At 52.0% G+C, this 19,031-nt stretch overlaps 1 protein-coding gene across 1 annotated transcript; it reads left to right on the forward strand.

Annotated features, from left to right (window-relative positions):
* The first annotated feature begins 10,462 nt into the window (after nt 1–10,462).
* C14H1orf127 (chromosome 14 C1orf127 homolog) lies at nt 10,463–18,690 on the forward strand. The gene is given in 9 exon segments (XM_064493327.1): nt 10,463–10,511; nt 13,413–13,533; nt 14,537–14,737; nt 14,980–15,021; nt 15,023–15,063; nt 15,066–15,101; nt 16,884–16,893; nt 17,897–17,999; nt 18,589–18,690. Coding segments are annotated over 9 exon segments (705 nt in total).
* The last annotated feature ends 341 nt before the right edge of the window (nt 18,691–19,031 follow it).

The following is a 19,031-nucleotide window of genomic DNA, read 5'->3' on the forward strand; positions in this document are numbered from 1 at the left end:
AAATAAATAGAAGGGACTGACTGAAGGAAGGTAGCCCCAGCAGCACCTGTGTCCAGTCCCCCCACCCCAGCCAACAGCCCCTCCCTGCCCCTCCTCTCCTGCCGGGCTGTCTGTCTTGCCTGTGTTTACCTGTGGTGTTCCCAGGGCTCCTCCCCTTCAGGTCAAACAAGGACAGACCAAGCCCTGGCTTGAAATTTCAACAGAGAAATGAATGATGTTTTTATGACTTGCATCATTCGGGCATTTCCCCATGGAGCAGACTGAGAAGCAACCTGGTAATACTGGGTAACTTGGGAAGTGAGAAAGCCTTCTGCAGAAGCTACATTTCAATCTCTCATTCTCCTGAGGAGGAAATGGGATTCCGGGGAGCCCAGTGCTGGTGGTCACGTGGCTGGCTGGTGCCAGAATGGAGTTTGGGCCTGGATCCTCTGACTTGGAGTTTGGCACTAATGAAAACCCAGCACGTGGTGTGTGTGTTGTGTGCCATGGTTGCTTTCAGGGACTTGTGTCCATTAACTCAGCATTATGACAGCACGATTTTTAGATGAGGAAATCAAGGTCCAGAGGCAGGAATGACTTGTCTCAGGTCCCACAGCCGTGAACGGGAGAGCCAGCATTTCACCCCAGGCAGGTGAACTCCGAAGGCTCTGCCACCAGATAGAAGACACTAGAAAAATGGCACATCTCTGTCGAACACATCTTCTGGGTGGTTGTACGTACATCATCTCGTTTTACCTTCTTGAAACCCAAAGAGGGAGGTGCTGGTTCAGGAGTCCCCAAGACCAGCCTTGCTCAGGGCACCAACTTCAAGTTCAGGGGTCCCCCAAGACCACCTGCAGTTTGGTCGTTCGTTAGAAGGACTCATAGAACTCAGAAAAGCTGTTATAGTCATGGTTCTGGTTCATTATAGCGAAAGGACACAGGCTGAGCTCAGCTGAAGGAAGAGGTGCACAGAGCAGAATCCAGGACAGCTCTGGGTACAAGCTTTTAGTCATTCTTTCCCAGTGGAGTCATGAGAGCAGAGCTAACTCCTCCCAGCAATGATGTGTGACCATATATCAGGATATTGCCAGCCAGGAAAGCTCACCTGAGCCTTGGTGTCCAGAGTTTTTACTGGGGGTCAGTCACACAGGCACAGCTGACACCTGACCTTAGTCTCCAGCCCCTACAGATACCTTGAGCCGATACCACAATGTCCAAGGTCCGCCACAATATCTCACATAATCAGCAAAAAGCATCCGGTGTGGCCCAAGCTTGCAGGTAGACAAAGACTCTTATCAGGTGAAATATTCCACAGGCTTAGAATTCACCTCCTAGGAGCTGGGGGCAAAGGACCAAATCGTTCTATGGGCAAGATGAATCCTTTCTTGAGCGTGGGCTCACTTTTCAGGAGAGGAAGTGGAGTCTTGGAGAGGTTGAAAGAACTTGCTCAGGTCACACAGCCAGATCCAGGATCTGAAATCTGACAGTCCAACCCACCCCAGGGCCCCATGTATCTTGTGTTCTTCCCGGCAGCTTTAATGTCTCTGTTGGGAGAGAAATTAACCCAGGAGATAAGATTTTTCCATCTTCCCATTTCTCCAGTTGTCAGATCAGTCTTGTCTAGAGTACATTTAATTTAAGATCTCTATCAACTCTGTGCCATTAGGGAGGCCTGGGCAGGGCTCTATTCAAGGAGCTACATTGCATCCAACAAGATTCTACTATCGCATTTGATTTTTTTTTCCTGTGTGGTTACAGAAAACTCTAGTGTACTTGGAATGAAAACACATATCTAACACTTATTTATCAGGTGTCTGTGGATGCCAGGCACGGGGCAAGGGGCTGGGGTGCTATAGTGAATAAGTTAGACACAATTTATGCCTTTTCGTGGAACTTACATTTTAGTAGATGCAGAGAGAAGGGAAATAGACAGATCACCAGGTAGTTACTTCGTCCGTCATTCCTGGTCTCCTGATCACGCAGGGCTGCAGCCGAAACCATTTCCCAGGAAGTATTTACTAAGCAGCTACTGTGCGTCAGGCTCTGGTCCACAGAAGGCCTTGGGAATAGACTGTGAACAAGACAGACACAGCCACTGCCCTCCTCGAGCTCGTTTTCACTTGAGTGGGAGACAAGCTTACCTGCACTTATCTTCACCCAACTGATCTTCACCCAACTGGGAGAAATAAGCAGTAATCTTGGGAACCACTAGATAACTTAATTTCCAACAGCGATGTGAGCCAGGAAGGAAACAAACACAAGGCGAGAGTAGAGAAGAGATGGAAATGGGCAGGGAGAATCTCCCAGAGGAGGTGACATTGAAGCTGAGACCTGCTGGATGAAGAGGAGCCAGGTGTGTGAAGAACAGGGAACAGTGCTTCAGGCAGAGGGAACAGGATGTGCAGAGGCCCTGACGTGGACAAAAGTCAAGCTTGGCTGGAGCGTGGTAATGGAAGAGGACAGAGAGGTGGGCAGGGCTGTGTGGTTGGTAGAAATGTTTGAATTTTATTCCAAGGGCAGTGGGGAGCTATTGAAGGCTTCTGAGAAAGGACTGACATCTCATTTATGTTTTAAGATCCTTCTTGAATGCTGTCTGGAGACTGGATTGGGGGTGAGCATACTGCCTCTCACCTCGGGCTGTGCCCACTGCCTGGAGTCCTCAGCTGAGCTGCAAAGCTCCAAGAATGCCCTGGTTTCCCCCTACTTCTCTTTTATGAGTTGGGTGACTCGTAAACGATTCCTATCCGAGGCCTGTTCATACCTTTAAACTGCACGTGCTTATCACGCATCTGTGCTGTGCAGACTCAGCCCCAAGCCCCCCCTTTCTCCACCGACTCTCCCGGACAATGGGAGGCTGTGTCCACAATGATGACCCTGAGGCCTGCCAGGAGTCAGATGTACCTCCCGTGTCAGCAGAGGAACATCACACTGGGGTCAGTATTGATTCAGGGTCATGTGCATTCTAACAATTATTCGATTTCTCTGACACTCTCATTTGTTGACTATGAGCTGGAAAATGATGGTGGGGATGTTTAGGCACCTTATCTTGCTGCTCTGTGACCGTGTACGTGTCCTTTAATCTCTGGGTGACAGTAATTATCATTGTAACAGTTGTCATCTTTAGGCACTACTCTCTGTGATGGGCACCCTGTGAAGATCATTGTGCATGAATTCAAGTCTCACATCTACCCTGTGACGTCCTGTCACCACCATCACCACCATCATCACCGTCACCACAGCCATCACCACCATCACCACTATCATCTCCATCATCACCAGTATCTCCACCACCATCGTGACTATCATCACCACCATTGTCATCATACAATCAATTCACAGGAAGAAACTGAAACTAAGCAACTGGCACACACATACACACACACACACACAGAGAACAGAAGTGGGATTCAAACCCAGGTGCTCTGACCTCCGTGCCCTACTGTTACCATTAAGTCACATTGCTCCCTGTCTCCCTGTATAAAACAGCAGGGAGATGTAATGACCTCTAGGACCTTGCTACTCAAAGTGTGGTCCCTGGACCAGTAGCACCGGTATCACCCAGGAGCTTGTTAGAATTGCTGAATCTCAGGCCGCACCTTGGACCTACTGAATCAGAATCTATATTTTAAAAAGACCCCCAGGTGATTTGCAGGCACCCTGACGTTCGGGAGGTCCCATCCTAAGACATATCCCCTCTGACATTCCGTGAACTGTGACCTCTGCAAGGAGTAAAGGGTCCTTCTCAGTTGTGGCAAGATGACTCTTATGTGCCTCTTTCTAGCCATTCTGTTGAAGTAGGGCTGGGAGGAGAAGTCTTTCCTCCCTTCTCCGAAGTATCTTCTTGTTTGGCAGACAAGGTTGAGTGCTTCTCAAACTACATGCCTTGTGGATCCCCAGGAGCCATGTGGAGGGTTTGAGGCAGTGGCTGAGCAGATCTGCACTTGCCAGGTAAGGGACAGTCATTGGCTGGGCAGGGCCTTCACCTCGTGAGAGATGCTTGTATGGATACCTCACCCCCAGGGACTTTGCACTGCCTTTCCTCTGCCAGGAATGCTTCTCCCCCATTTCTCATGGCTGGTTGCTTCCTGTCACTCAGATCTCTACTCAAAGGCCACCGTCTCAGAGGAGCCTTCCTGACTCTCCATCAAAGATAGTCCCCACCCACCCTTGTCCCAATCTCATTCTGTTTCTCTGCACTCATTACTTAAATGATCTTAAAATGATCTTCTATGATGTTCACCTGCTGCCAACTGCGTTCCTCCCCAACAGAAGGACTCCATGAGGGCAAGACCGATGCGTTTCTAGTTTATTCCTGTGTCCCCAGAACCAAGAACACAGCCTCGTACTTAGCAGATGCTCAATAAATATTTGTTAAATGACCAAACAGCCTGAAGCCCTAGAAGAAGGGCCCATCTGGTGCTGATATGTTCCACAATCTGAATTACCCAGAAAAATAAATGGACAATTTATTTTAAAGAGATGATTCTTAAACACTTGAAGAGAGGCCATCTCATGTTTGGTGGGGGAATTATGCCCCTAAAATAGCAAAAAACAAGGGCACAGTATCACAGAACCCTTTCAGCCATGAGCTTGCCAACAGAAGAAGTGGGAATTGGGTGGGTACAACCAGGTGGTTACCTGGAACCTTCTAGAAGGAACAAGGGTAGCGATGTGTCAATTGCCTGCATCCTTCTGTGCTCTCCATCACAGGCACTGAGAAACAGGCCCTCAAAATTCCTCTTCTCTTTTGAACAAAAAGAGAGAAATCGAGGGCAGGGGCTTTCTGGTCTCTTTCAGAGACAGGGACAGTCTCCCAGGGCCCCTGTTCATTCTGGAAATCCCTAGAAGCACCTTCTGGGACTAGTAGAGCCTCCATCTGTCCTGGGAGTGTCAGCTGTTCGATGGCCGGCCAGCCCGCGATGCCTCAGGAGCAGTATTTATGTATTAAAAGGCCACTTTTCGAGGAGAAATGCTGTGGATACATTAAGCTGTCACCCATTCTTTGGAGAGCCATTATTAATGGAAAACAATAGATTAATAGTTTTAAAACGTTTGTTCAATAAGTAATTTTTATGGCTCTGGATAGAGCCCATTAAACATTTCTGTGTGTTATTATAAAGAAGTTTTAAGCGTAAAATCATAAAGTCAATAATCAGAGAATTAGTCACAGCGGCCAGCCACAGGCCATTAGTTTTAGGCGCTGTCAGAGACACCTGTGGCTTCCGTGGGAGAGTTTTCTTTTCAAGCAACAGCACAAGCAGCGCCAGGTGGGGCTGGGGAGATGATGGTGCCTGCTGCCTTCCACAAACTTGAGGGGACAGCGAGCAGGTGTGAGCAGCGGGATGCCAGGCAAATATTTACAAAGTGCAAACGTGAATGCAAAACTAAAACGATCCAGGTCAATTTGCACATCCAGGCTAAGACACTTTATTTCCCCAGTGATCTACCTTTCAGAGCCTCCCCCTGCCAGAGGCACAGCCCTGATCGCTTGCTAAAGATAGAGGTGGAAACTGCACACTTTTAAAAGGAAAGCGCGTCACCAGCGAATCGCCCCCAGAAAGGCTTCCAGAGCTGTTTTTTGGAATAGCGTATTCATCTCCTATCAAATACGCAATTACGTCAAGGATTTGAAAATGAAACTCCTATCTTTTAAAAATGACTTCAAAAAAATGACAAAAGCTATACGAGATAATTATGGAAACTAGAGAAAATCTAAAGAAGATAATAAAAACTACCCATAATCTCTGCCCACGCAGAGAGAGCCTTCTTTGTGTTTCACTCATTCAGCGAATATTTATTGAGAGCCCTCTATATCCCTGACTGCTCAAGGCACCAGGGATGCAGCCATGAACAAAACCGACTCCCCAGCCCCGTGGAGCTGACATTTGGGTGGAGGGAGACGAGCCTTAAGTTTAGGAGGCATAAAGTGCTACAGAGAAAAGAAGCAGGGGACAGGATAACGAGGGTCAGGGTGGGTCTCCTTGAAAAGGCAACATTTTTTAAAAGACTTGAAGGAGGCGGAGGGAGTGAGCCATACAGGTATCTAAGAGAAGGCATACCAGGCAGCGTGCACAGCCAGTGCAAAGGCCCTGAGGCAGGAGTGTTCCTGGCGTGCCTGAGCGATAGCAGGGAGGTCACTGTGGCTGGAGCAAAGGGAGAAGAGGTCAGGGAGACGAGGGGCAAAACCACTGGGGCTGTGGAGGACTTTGGCTTTTCCTCAGAGTGAAAAATGGGGAGGTTTGAGCAGAGGAGGGACATGATCTGACCTACTTTTGAAAAGGATCCTGCTGGCTGCTGCGTGGAGTATAGACAATTAGGGGCTAGGGATTGAAGCTAGGAGACAAGGAGGAGGTAGCAGCAGAAACCTGGGCTGGGGACCAGAGTGGGGAGAAGGGGCAGGATCCTAGATATATTTTGAAGGTAGAAGCAATGGGAGTTCCTTTTGGTGTAAACCTTTCCAGGCCTTTTCCTATGACTGCTGTTTTTTAAAATCTCTTACAGGTAAGGGGCTTCTGGGCACAGCAGCCCTTTGGTTTATATCTGGTGTCTGAGATTTCTGATCTCACAGAGAAGTGGCTTCAGCAGCTCAACCCACGTTTCTGTCCTCTTCTCATTATGGGGACCTGGAGGGTCCCCAGCGATTCTTCTCTTGCTAAGTGTGGCTACTTCCTGTATCATGATCCCTACGGTAACTTCGTTTTTCAAGCCTGATACATGGCCTGCTTTGTGCAGAAGGAGGTGGGGTAGGGAAGTGTCAGACCTGATGATGTCTCTTGGGAAGCTTCCACCCTGGGTCACAAAAGGAGCTAAGCCTGAGTTTGGATGTCAAGAAAAGGAATACTGTCCCTTTTCCTCCCTAGAAACCAAGCCGAGAGAGACAGAGAGACCAGGCTTGCCCTCTCAGAGTTTATGGGCATAGATCTCAGAAGACCACTAGGAGTGTTACCCCATCTCCTATGCTGCCTCCTCCAGGCAGTCTTCCTAATAGCTGATCACTCCTCCTCTGTGCATTGTACCTGTTTCTACCATTGTACCTGCCACCATTAATAACGTATCTAGAGGGGAGGCTACAGCTCAGTGATAGAGCACCTGCTTAGCATGCACAAGGTCCTGGGTTCAATCCCTTGTACCTCCATTAATAAATACATAAATGTAATCACTCCCACCCCTGCAAAAAAAAAAAAAAAAAAAAGCAGCATCTCCTGCTAGGTCTGGAGTGTCTTTGGGGGAGGGGAGTCATCCCCACAGTGTCGCCTTAGGGCCGGGCACACAGTAGGTGCTCAGTCAGTGCTTAATGAAGCGAGCAAATGCTGATCAATTGTGGAGCTGACCAAGCACAAGCTCAGGGCCCCTCGCTTGCGCAGCCCCTCGCATGCTCACAAGACCACAAGACTCTGTAAAATTCGCAAAAGTAAGCTATGTGCATATTTTCTTAAAGAGGGCCTTCTCCCAAGTTGCATGAGCTGCAGGCCCCACACAGGTTGGGCCCCGCCCAGGGAAGGCTCAGGGAAGCAGGTTTCAGGGCTGGGGTTGGAGGAGTGGGCTCATGCCAGTCCGAGGGGGAGCTGATGCGTCTCTAGGGGCCAGAAGGACAAGGAGCCACCCTGATTTAGGCAGCAGCTGATGGCCTGGGGCCCAGAGGGTTGCAGCTCACTGGGCAGTCCCGCTGCATCGATTCCACCGCCTGGCCCCCGAGAGGGTGTGAACGGCCCCACGGGCCCTCAGGTTTTCCTCTTCTCTTTTTCTCCTCACCTCCATCTCCTCTTGCCTTCATTTCTTTGTCCTCCCTTCCTCGACCCAGCCCAGAGTTTCTCCTGAGGCGGTTGTGGTCCATGGTAGGGGGAGAAATTTTGGGAACCATCCTCTTCCTTCTCTCTCTGTTCCTTTCTGCAATCACCCTCCTCTTTGACATCCCTAGCCTCCCACCCCATCAATACACACTCTTCTCAGGCCCCACCACAAAGCTTCAATTCTGCTTCTTCCTATGTGGCTGAATGAGGTCAGCCCCAGCATCTCTTGTGGGACTCACTGGTTTGACATCTTTGAAGCTCCGTCTTGCCCACAGCAAGTGCAGGAATGAATGAGACTGGACTGTGCATCCAGTCCCAGAGTGGCACAAGCCTTTGGCTTAGTTATTTACCTCTTCTGAGCCTCAACTGCCTCATGTTAAGATGGGAATCAGAAAGCCTATCCTATGAGACACCCGTGAGGGTCGAGGGAGGCAAGATGAGGGCGGATGTTCGACATCCGTCTAGGGATGTTCAGGCACCAGCTCTTGTTCTGTCCAGCCAGGTTTGATCTTCCTGAAATCCGCAACTGTTCCCCAGCCCTGACAGCGTCCCTGGTTGGGGCTGAGACACCCATGAGGGTCGAGGGAGGCAAGATGAGGGCGGATGTTCGACATCTGTCTAGGGATGTTCAGGCACCAGCTCTTGTTCTGTCCGGCCAGGTTTGATCTTCCTGAACTCCGCAACTCTTCCCCAGCCCTGACAGCGTCCCTGGTCGGGGCTGAGCCACCAGGCCCAGGTGTTGAGTCCCGGAAGCCTCGCTGCTTAGCCTCTTCCTCAAGAACTGCCTGGCTTCCAGTGGGTGGATGTTAATCATATTTGCTGTGAAGAGTCAGTCAGTGACTACCTGACCTATAATTGCAGCCTATTAACTGTGTTTTCCTTTCATTTGCACTCATGAATTTTGCTCTATTTCTCGAAAGCAAATTACAGGTTGGAATCAGAATATTTCAAAGAGGGGGATGAAAAGGTTGGAGCAGAGTGACTGCTGCATAATGAAGTGTCCAGTGATAACGTCCAGGCCGGGCCAAGAGTGTGTCCACTGCTGGCCCACATTCACTCAGCTAATGGGTTTGCAGGCCCGGGGGTGGGGGGACCCCAGGCTGGGCTTCTCTCCAGCGGCCATGGCTCCTGAGTCTCAAGATGGGGCTGGGCTGGCAGGTGGCAGCTGGAGGTGCCGTGTGGCATGGCCCTCCTGAAGACATTTGTGGGCACTGGCTGGATGCCCGGTCTGCTGGGCTGTTATCTGAGCAAGTTGGGAGGAGGCAGGCTGGAGCAGGGGTGGGAGTATTAATGATTTCTGAGCTAATGTTCTCCACTTCCCAACGTAGCTGGCCCTGGGGACGGGGGAGGATGGGGTTGTCACCAAAGCTGCAATATTGTTCTTTCTCTCTCCATTGAAAAATGTTGCTGGCTTGGGTGCTCCTTCTTGACCTGGGTAACATCAAAGAATGATAGACTTTTAGCCGTTAAAGTATCTCCGGTGCAATCAGGTGTCATGTCTCCATTTTGAAGATCAGGAAACAGAGGAAAGGAGAAATGAAAGGAGGAGTTTGGCTCAAAAAGCCTGCTAATGACAATCACCATTCATGCAACAAGCACTTATTAAGCACCTACTACACGCCAGGTGCCGTGCTGGTGCAAAGGGAACAGATTTGAAAGAGATGTAGAGCTTTCCCCCAAGAAGGGTCTCTCCTCTGGTCTGAATTTTTAAAGAGGTGTGTCTGGCAGAGAGAGTCCCCGGCCCATGGCTCAGAGGACCTGTGCTCCTCTGGCTCCGAGCTCGGCTCCCTGCCATCTTGGAAAGATGGGCGGGCCTCTCAGATTCCTTTGCTTCCCACTCTTAAGGATCGGGGCAGAGTGGCTGGGCTTTCTCTGCCTATTTGCCTTTTTAGTGGCACAAGTGGCCACCCCAAGCCTGGTGCTGGTCCTCCTAAGAATCACAGAGCTGCACCTCAGGATCCTCTAGTGTTGCCACCAGGGTGTTCCTTTGAATTCTGACGCTGGTCACTTCTCCCTCAGCACTGGACCTGTAATTCTGGGAGTTGCCGCCAGGGGGACGGTGTTGCTGTGTCACAAGACATTGGGCCGAGTTACTGAGAAAAGCAGGACTGGCTCCCAGCCCAGGGGCCTGCTTTGTCTCCAACAACCTGTCTTTGAAGCTTGGATGCCCGCATCCCAGCATCATTTACCAAGCGAGGTGTGGGAGTGTGCGGTGGCCCCACGTCCCAGATCACAGACCCAGAGAAGTGGGCGGCAAGTACATGACAGAAGACAGGTCCCCCGTTGCCCTGGCCCCCTCCCCCACCTGAGAGCCTGATTCAATTGACTGATTCATTCCTGGTGACTTCTGTAGCCACTGCTTCAATGCCTGCACCTTGAACTTGCATTAAGTTTTAATTAAAGCAGCTTCACCGGCCTTGCCCTTGGCTAAATGCAGCTGTGGGCACAGGGCACATAGATATTTAATACTCTGCTTCTCCCCACTGAAGGCGCAGGGTGCCCAAGGGTGTACCGGAGCCATGCCCGCTCGCAGAGATCTGCGCACTCGCTTAAGTGTGCCCACAGGCCCCGAGCGGGAGGCCGAGCAATAACTATTCATTGCCCTGGGTTAAGTGTGCCCAGGGGCACCCGTAAACTCAATGCAGTGATTAGCGATTGCTCCCAGAGAAGGCTGCCCGAGGTCCTGCGGAATGTCCTCGGTCCTAAATATAGCCTCCGTGTGGGGCCTTAAAGGGCACGGTGAGTTTTTGCTTCGCTCTTGATCTGTCTTCCCTTCCTTCCTTAAGCAGGACTTTTCCCTCCTTCTCAAAGCCCAGCCTTCAGGGGCTTCTCTGTCTTCCTCCAGGCTGCAGCGGAGGACGAGGTGTGGGAAGAGTGGGATGCTTTGGTGGTGGCAAAGGCAAACTCCAAAACCTCTCCATCCTCTCACCAAACCTCAGGCATTGGGCCCATTCCTGCCTCTTCACTCCCCAAGTGAAGGCGGCACCTCCAAAGACAAGGAAACAGTGGGGGTCATTCAAGGGGCTCCTCCTGGGCTGTCGTGGACCTGTTGCCAGGAGGGGCTCTTGGCCAAGGGGCAGCAGAGCTGGGGAGCTGAGAAGGCTCAGCTGGCTGGGGTCTCCTCCCAACCCCGCTGGCTTCTTTCTGCTCCTGGGAGCCCCTCTCTGTCCCTCCATGTGGAGGAGTTGGGGGTGGTCTTCGGTGGGGGCATCGTCGAGGCGAGTCAGCCCCTCTGGCCTCAGACTTCCCCACCTTATACTGGGACAGGGGTCAGATGATCTCCGAGGGGCCTTCTGCTGGTCCGAGACTCCCTCCTTGTGCCAAAACCTCCCTGCCAAGGTCTGAAGCAAACGCAAAGAGGGGTTTGGAGCAAGTAGAAGAAACTGAGAGGGGCAGGGTGGAGGGTGTGGGCTGCAGCAGGCGCTCTGGGGAAGGTGCCCTGCCCACACCATCCCCTTCCCCTCCTCTGTGCAGTGGGGGAATGGTGCCCCCCATGGTGTGGCTGCAAGGCTCACAGGCCATACGGTGGTGACCGACTGTCCCAGTTTGCATTGGACTGTTGCTGTTTTGGCACTAAGTCCCACACAGGGGGACCTGCTCAGTCCCTGGGAATCGGGGATGGGTGGTCACCTCACGGTACAGTGACTTTGGTGAGCGTGCCGGCCCTTGGAAGCACTTCCCCAACCCTTACTTGTTGGATCTGAAGAGGAAAGAGAAAGGGCAAGGGAGAAATGGGTGAAGGACGGGGGTGGGGGTGGGGGAGTCTGGAAGATAACTGGGCGAAAAGTGGGTCCTGACGGCGTCCCTGCCACACGCACCAGCTCTCAGCATCACCAGCTGCGCCCGGGACCCCAGCTGCCCCCTTGGCCAGGCCCAGGGCGGCAGCTGAGGCAACGACATTTCCCTGGGTCTGTTGACACTCAAGTCTCAGAACATAAATGATTTTCTTGTCTTAATGAGCAAACAACCTGGCTGCACGGCTCTCTCACCGGCCTCCTGCTGGGGTAATTGCCAGCGCTTCTGTGCTCTGGCAGAACTGTTTACTCTCACTTTTGCTTACCACTTGCCTGGAGGTGTTGCTTCCTCTTTGTTCTGCAGGTCTCCCCGCCCCACCCCTGGGATGCACCAGTGGACAGGTAGGCAGACAACTTTCTGGAAGGTTCTGCCAGACCTGGTGCCTGGGGACACTCCAAGGCAGGTTTTGACTTCTCTTTTCCTTTGGAGTGGGTTAGTGGACAGTGCCGACTCTGCTGGGCCCATGTCTTGGCAGCTGAAGCTGGAAGCCTCTCCCTGGTGCCCGGGAGGGGTCCTCAGTTTTGGGTGGGATGCTGGGCAGGAGGCCTCTGAGGTCCTTCCCATGCTAAGATTCTCTGCACAGTCTCCAGTGATGGGGAGCTCATCCTTTGCAAGGCCACCTGTTTCCATATGGCACAGCGGTTTCCCTGAGCTTTCCTTCTGGTCCTCAGTCTGTTCTCTGCAGTCTCTGGGGAGAAGCCCATCCCTTCTCTGTTTCACATCCCTTTGGATATTTGAAGTCAGTGAGCTTTCCCTTCAAGCCTTCTCCTGAATTCCTCCTACTGTCCTCCTAGGATAGGGGCTGGGGCCCCTCTCTGCCCGCCTCCCACCCTCCAGGCACCTGCCTTTATTCAAAGCCCCGATTGCCAATGTCCCACTACAGCGTTGCAAAGGGAACAGAGATCAGGACTCCACCTGGGCAGAGTGTGGGTCGCCCGTTGGCCTTGCTTGTAGGAATAGTGGCGCATTCGTTCTTTCAGCCACATAATGTACCTACTCTGTGCCCGGTGCTTCTGCAAAGGGTCTGTTCTGCTGGTGCCTGGGGAGAACAAGTGTCTAGTTTGCGTTTCTCCTTGAGTGGCCTGCTGCCCAGCCTCATGGTCCTGCCCATCTTTTCTTGGCCCTGTCACCTTCCTGAGTGTCCCCTGAAGTGCCTTCTCCTTGACCCCCTAGTGACCCTGTCCTTTTGGCCAGATTGTTTATGAATGTGTCCTGCTTCTCCAGACCTCGTGGCTGCTGTCCCTCTGAGGGGAGCTGGTGGCTTCTTTAGAAGATGCCAGCCTGATGGGATCATCAACACCATGATTATCACGTGGACATCACCACCACATCCTCACCGTCCAAAGCCCAAGGTAAAACTTTGTCCAGAGGCAAGATATCAGTGGTGGGGAGCAGCCTGGCCAGGCTTGGGGCCTGGAGGCATAGCACCCTCGCGGAGGCTCCAAAGAGCAGTTTGCTGGCATTTCCGTGCCAATTCACATGTCCACCTGGAGACCGGACAGATTTAGGCAGGCAGCTTCGAAAATTGGGCCCCATTAGCGTCAAGTGCTCCGCACGGCAGATGAGGGGCCCCTGCAATCACGCGTTCAGCTCGTCCTGATCAGGGTGGCAGGAGCGTAATTACCAGCTCTTTAAATAGCCCAAAGTTGCCGTGTAAGAGAAGATGGCTCACATGACATTTGCTCTGAGCCCGCTACCTGCTAAAAATATCCCGGCTAAATAATATTTCCTGGTTGCATTGGAGCAACAGTCCCTAACCTGAGCTCTGTGACACTTGGGGGTTCAATCAAGAGGCTGGTCTGAATGTGGGAGGGAGGCCCTGTGGAAGGAGTTTGCTTCTGGAAGGAGCAGTTTTGGAGGCCACGGGGAGCCTTACTGCCTCAGCAAGTGCTGGCCACCCCGGGGGGCTCCGGCCTCCCTGGCTGGGGAGCGGCTACCATGCCTACTCTTCAGGGGCCCTATGTCCACCCTTTCCTGCTTCATCACTCTCTTATCCTCTCTGTGTTCCTCCCTCCCCTGGGCACCTTATCCCCATGGTCCCAACCCCACCTCGCCTCTTCTTAGCCCCAGTCTTGGCCATGCATTCCTGAGTTGCTTGGGACAAAGAGAACTTTGCTCTTCGTGGGGGATATGAGTGTGTGTGGAATGTGGCTGGGATGTAGAGTGTGCTTGGGACCCCTGAGCTACACCCTGTATGTGATCGTTATTTCGTTCACCTTGGGGTGTAATACAGAGGGGCTCGGAGTCTGGAGGACCACTTCCTCCCTCCAGGGAATTTAAATTCTAGGGAACTCTGCATGCAGAGCTAGGTGGATCAAAGGCTTCATTCCGAGTGGGTTTATCAGAGATGACTAAGACTTGACATTTGTAGAGAATTTTATCATGGACCAGGTTTCATGATGGGGCTCTGGGGAGTTTAGGGCATTGGGGATGGCCTTGCCTGGCCCCCAAACATCTCTTTCCTTATTCATGATGCTTGAAATCCTTTTACTTGGAGACAAATGCTTTCATTTATCCACTGCAGAGCTGGCTTAAAATGTCCCCGTGAGAGGGCTGACACAACGAAATTCTTGCTAAAGTGTAAACAACTGATATAAGCTTTATTTCTTAAGAGCAGCTTTGGTAATGGAAGGGGCAGCAGGCTGGGTCACCGAGCCGAAGACAGTCTTGGCAGAGACATTTCTGCAGCTTTCCAGGGGCAGCCACGTTCTTTGCATCTGCTTCCTTACGGGCCTTTGCAGATGGCAGGATCTGGGATGTTTGCGGGTGGCCTCTCCTTTTCTTCCTCATCAGTGCAGCCACATTCCGGCCCAGGCGGTGACACCAAACACCAGGTCATCTCACGTCACAGATCTGGAAAATGTGTTGTGCTGGCGATGGGTGTGGCCCCTGGCTGGGGTCCTGCTATCACCCTTTTGTCCATGTGCCTGCAAAGTGTGTATTTTTCTGTGTCACGTGTCCTTTCCCATTCCAGTGTCATCCCAGCCAGAGTTGAAGGTTTTAGTTCACATCCCAAAGCAGAGACTGGGTCTGGTCAAAAGAGGCTCCCACCGGGAGGAAAGCCTGAGCCGAAAATTCCTCTGAGTCCAGCAGTCCTGTACCTTCACGGTGACTGAAAACAGGGGCTTGGTGGTGGTCAGCATCCCCGCGGCTGGGATGCTCCGGGTCCAGGTCGGGGTCTTGCTGGTGGCATTGGCTGTCCTGTCCCACTTGCAGGCCCCTTCTCCTTTGGGCCACTGATGCCACGTGGAGTCAGAGATGTGAGACCAGAACTGTGGGGCCAGCAGAAGATGGACCTTTGCCACTTATACACCTGAGCCCTCGCGCTTCGGCCTGGGTGGCCCCATAGGCAGACTGCCACATGGTACAGGATGCACCCTGCTTTGTGCAACCAACTCCTCGTTGCCCCACTGCAATGCCAGGAGCCCCAAGGAGCCCTGGGAACACAGGCTTTCTAGGGTGGTCCTGAGCCTGGAATTTGCCGAGATGGCTTCCCCACCCTCTGGACGGTGGAGAGCTTCTTCCAGTGTGTGGGTGAGCGTCACCAGGAGGTTGTGCCAGCTGGCCCTGTGGTTCCTTCTCCCGTGACAAAGCTTCCTTTCCTGGGCCTGACAGGTCCCACACCCAACCGAGGAAGCAATGGGGGTCAGGCACACTGGCTGGAACTGGCACAGGAACAGGAGTGCTGTGGAAGCCACGTGTGATGTGGTCTCTGACTTTGGAGTCAAACTGCCAGGGAGGGAGTGGGGAGCACACCAACTTTCTAGCTAGCTGCAGGACCTCAGTACGCGGCTTAACCTTACTGAGACTCTGCAAAATGGGAATAGCGGCACCCGTTGTGAGAACTGGAGACAGTGGGAGTTAAGAGCTTAGCGGAGTTCCCCACACAAGATGAGCCACTTCCGTTTCGATCGCCCAGCTCTCTGTGTGGGCTCTGGTTCCTCGGGTCACTTACCGGATGGAGTAGACTCCTTGGCAAAGAGCACTACGCGATGCCACTTATTTCTTAACCCAAGACAAACCCTCTTCTAAACGTACTGTGCGTCTTCCACGCCAGGATGCTGGGATTTGAATCTTGAAAGGGGTTTCGGTGAAAGCACTGCTACCAGACAACCTGGAATTCACAAAACCACCAGGAGCAAAACCCACTGAAATACAGCATAAGGAAATACACATAATTCACAAATGATGTCGATCACTTTCATCTTAGACTTCCTAACTATCCTCAATAGAAGACAGACGCGAAGGAGATTTAATTCAGATGTTAATAGCGCAAGAATGCCCCGTTCCCAGGATATGATGTTTCGGTGCTGCATAAAAATGTAATTATATTCAGAACTATATTTAAAGATTAAAAGGGGGACTGCCTACCATCTAGCCCCAAATTCTGAATTAGAAACAAAGGAAAAGGCGGGGTGGAGATGAGTTCTAACGGTCTGCTAAAAATGGAAATGTTTCCTGAAAGTTTTTACACATTTCGGCTGTTTTTATTTTACAAGTTTCCTGCGGTGATGACGTTGATTTTGGAAAGGGAGGGCCAGAACTTTATTCAGCAAATATTTACTAGGTATTTGCCATGAGTGAGGCCCCATGTGAGGCCCCAGAAGGAACAGAGGTCACCAGATTTGGACCTCGCTTTCAAGTACTGTCCATTCTCGAAGGGGAGAGAAGAAATGTTCAGAGAGTTGTAATGGAGCACGGGTGGCCTTTGTCCTGGGCTTTGAAGAATGGGTAGGTTCTCGATAGAGACTTAGTAAATAAAATACAAAAATAGCTGGGCAACAGCAATAAGAACATTTTAGGAAGGATTTTTGGCCTCTCTGGAAAGATTTACAGGGGGAAAGAATGTTCTCGTCCTCGTTTTATTAATTTAATATCAGCAGCCAGAATGAATCTCTCCCCTCGCTGGTCCCCAGCACACCTTCCCTGCACCTCGTTTCTAGGTCTTTCTATTCTTATTACAATTATTAATGCATGTTCCTGTCTCTCCCTCCAGTCTGTGAATTTTTTACCATCAGGGGCCGTGTCCCGTTCAGCGTTTTACTCTTCACGGTTCTGATCGTAGTGCCTTACCCTTGGTAAGCACTTATGTCCAGATGCTCGTTGGAGTGAATTTTCACCAGGAATTAAATGAAAAGTTTTAGACAAAGAGCATTTCTTTGCGGTAACATGTGGCTAATATAGTGGAATATTAAGCTTGCCTAAGCAATTGATGATTTTTTTTGTTTTAATCTCCTTCCTCCCCACCCAAAAGCGGTTAGAACCTATGGGAGAAATCCTAGTTATTTAAGATCAGAGGTGTCAGGAGCCGTGGAGGCAATGGAGTGTCCAGCCTGGAGAAGTGAAACCCAGAGGAGGGGTTTTAGCTGCAGCTGTTTTACATTTTAAAGCAGGAGTTACTGGTGAAAATGCCCCTAGGGGTCAGGCAAGGGGTATAACCAACTGAGGGTAAGAAAACCCACGGCCCAAGTGTAGGATGATGAAGGCTGCGAAGCTCAGTGTTGGAGACCAGACCCCTTTAAAGAGAGCAGCCTGACTTAGCTGGAGCTGATTCCTGCCTTGTAGGGAGGCAGGCCAGTGTGGCCAAACCTTCTGACTTTCCAGAAGAAGCTGTTTATAAAATTTTGTCAGTTAATTTAAAAAATATTTAAAACCCTCTGCAGGCCAAACCAAACATGTCTAAGGGCTATATTTGACCCATGAGCCAGAATTTGCAAGCTCTAACCCAGCGCCTCTCAGCTGGGGGTGGATTTTGGACTCCCGGGGGAAATTTAGCGATGTCTGGAAACATCTTTGATTGTCACAACGCGGGGAGATGCTACTGGCATGTGGCGGGTAGAGGCCAGGGGTGCCGCTGAGCATCTGACTGCACAGGAGCCCTTTCCCACACACGACAAAGAGCAATCTGGTCCAGGATGTCAGCTGGGTTGAGGCAGAGTCTGGTTCTGTGAGGCTCCTGAGGCTGGGCTCATGGATTTGGCCTCAAAATAGGGAATGTCCTGGGGATGAAATCAGCTGGTGACATCAAGCAGAGAGGCAGAGAGTTGGGGCTGGGTGCTCTTTATAGAAAACCTGAAATTCTGTGATTCAGTTTCAAGAATAGATTTTGATGCCCACATCATCTTGAAAAAGGACTCCAGGTCGAAGGTCTGTGAAATTCAACAAGCGAAGGCAGTTTCTGACTCAGTGCTTGAACTTGACCTCTGAAGCCTCTGTTTCCCTGTCAGTAAAAAGGGGACCCATGTGGCCCCTCCAGCAGGGAATCGGGAGGATTCTGTTTCCTTAGGAGAAGCACTGGTTCCTCTTTCCCTTCTGGGTGGCTCATGAAGGGAGTTGTCTGCCTCAACTGCCACATTGAGGCCCACTCCCTCCCTACTACCCCCAGGACCGGAGACCCCTCCAGCAAAAATGCCATTTGCTGCCTCTTCCCAGGTCCATACTGCAGGATCAGCTGCCTTCAGGGGCCTCCGGGAGGGGCTTTCTCAGAGCCTTGCCTGTCAGCCTTCACATGGACTGACCGATGGACGTCCACTGCCTTGTCTTGCACCCATGGTTTCCCCTGAAGGGCCCATCCCCATGAGGCAGTGGTGAACTCAGCCAGGCACGCGGCCCCTCTCTTTCAGCATCATTCTTCCAAAGGGAGCTGCACTCTGACCTCTGGCCATGTCTCCTCCTCCTCAAATTCAGACCATTCCCCAGAGAAGGCGGGGGACCCCTGAGAGCTCCCACCTGAGGGCAGCCCCACTCCCCGCTGTCCTGCCTGGCTCACAGCCTCCCAGGGCCTTGGGGCCAGGCACAAGGAGGTGGTGGGGAGGGTCAGAGGCTGTGCACACCAACAGGAGGGAAATTGAGGCACGTCTCAGAGGACCTTGTTGCCAGGGCCTGGGACCCAGGCCTGGAGAACTAACCTGAGATTGCAGCTGCCACAGGCCCTCCTCTGTGCTGCCATCCTCAGAGCACCGAAGCCACATCCTCTTATTTCTGATGCTTTTGCTCTCTCTCTGCTGCTCTCCCGCTGAAGAAGGGGCTTGGACCACTCCTGCAAATGGCTAAACCTGTGGAGGAAGCTGGGAAACGATTGGCTCCCTTTCCCCCTTTCCCAGAGGATCGGCGTGGCCCCTAGGCCTTCCCCGGGAGAGCAGTGCTACCTGGATCCGCCGCCTTCAGCTGCAATGACCTCAGAGTCCACAGTAGCCGTCCAGGCTTCCCCGCCCCAAGGCCTGGACCACGCGTTTGTCCTCAGATGTCTCCTTTTCAGCTGCCTCTCTGGGGGTCCGAGCAGTCCAAAGTGTTCTCGGCCTCAAGGCCGTCTGTTACCCTGATAGTCTAGGCCTGAGCAGAGCCCTTCCCAGCCACCAGGAAGGCCCCTCCTGCTGGAGGGTTGTTACAGGGGAATGCGGCTGCCTATGAGCCCACACGGGGGCCCCGGCCAGGCCAGCAAGGAGGTCCAGCCACGGACAAGTC

The sequence above is a fragment of the Camelus dromedarius genome, chromosome 14 (genome assembly GCF_036321535.1).
Source record: "Camelus dromedarius isolate mCamDro1 chromosome 14, mCamDro1.pat, whole genome shotgun sequence".
Classification (NCBI taxonomy): Eukaryota; Metazoa; Chordata; class Mammalia; order Artiodactyla; family Camelidae; genus Camelus; species Camelus dromedarius.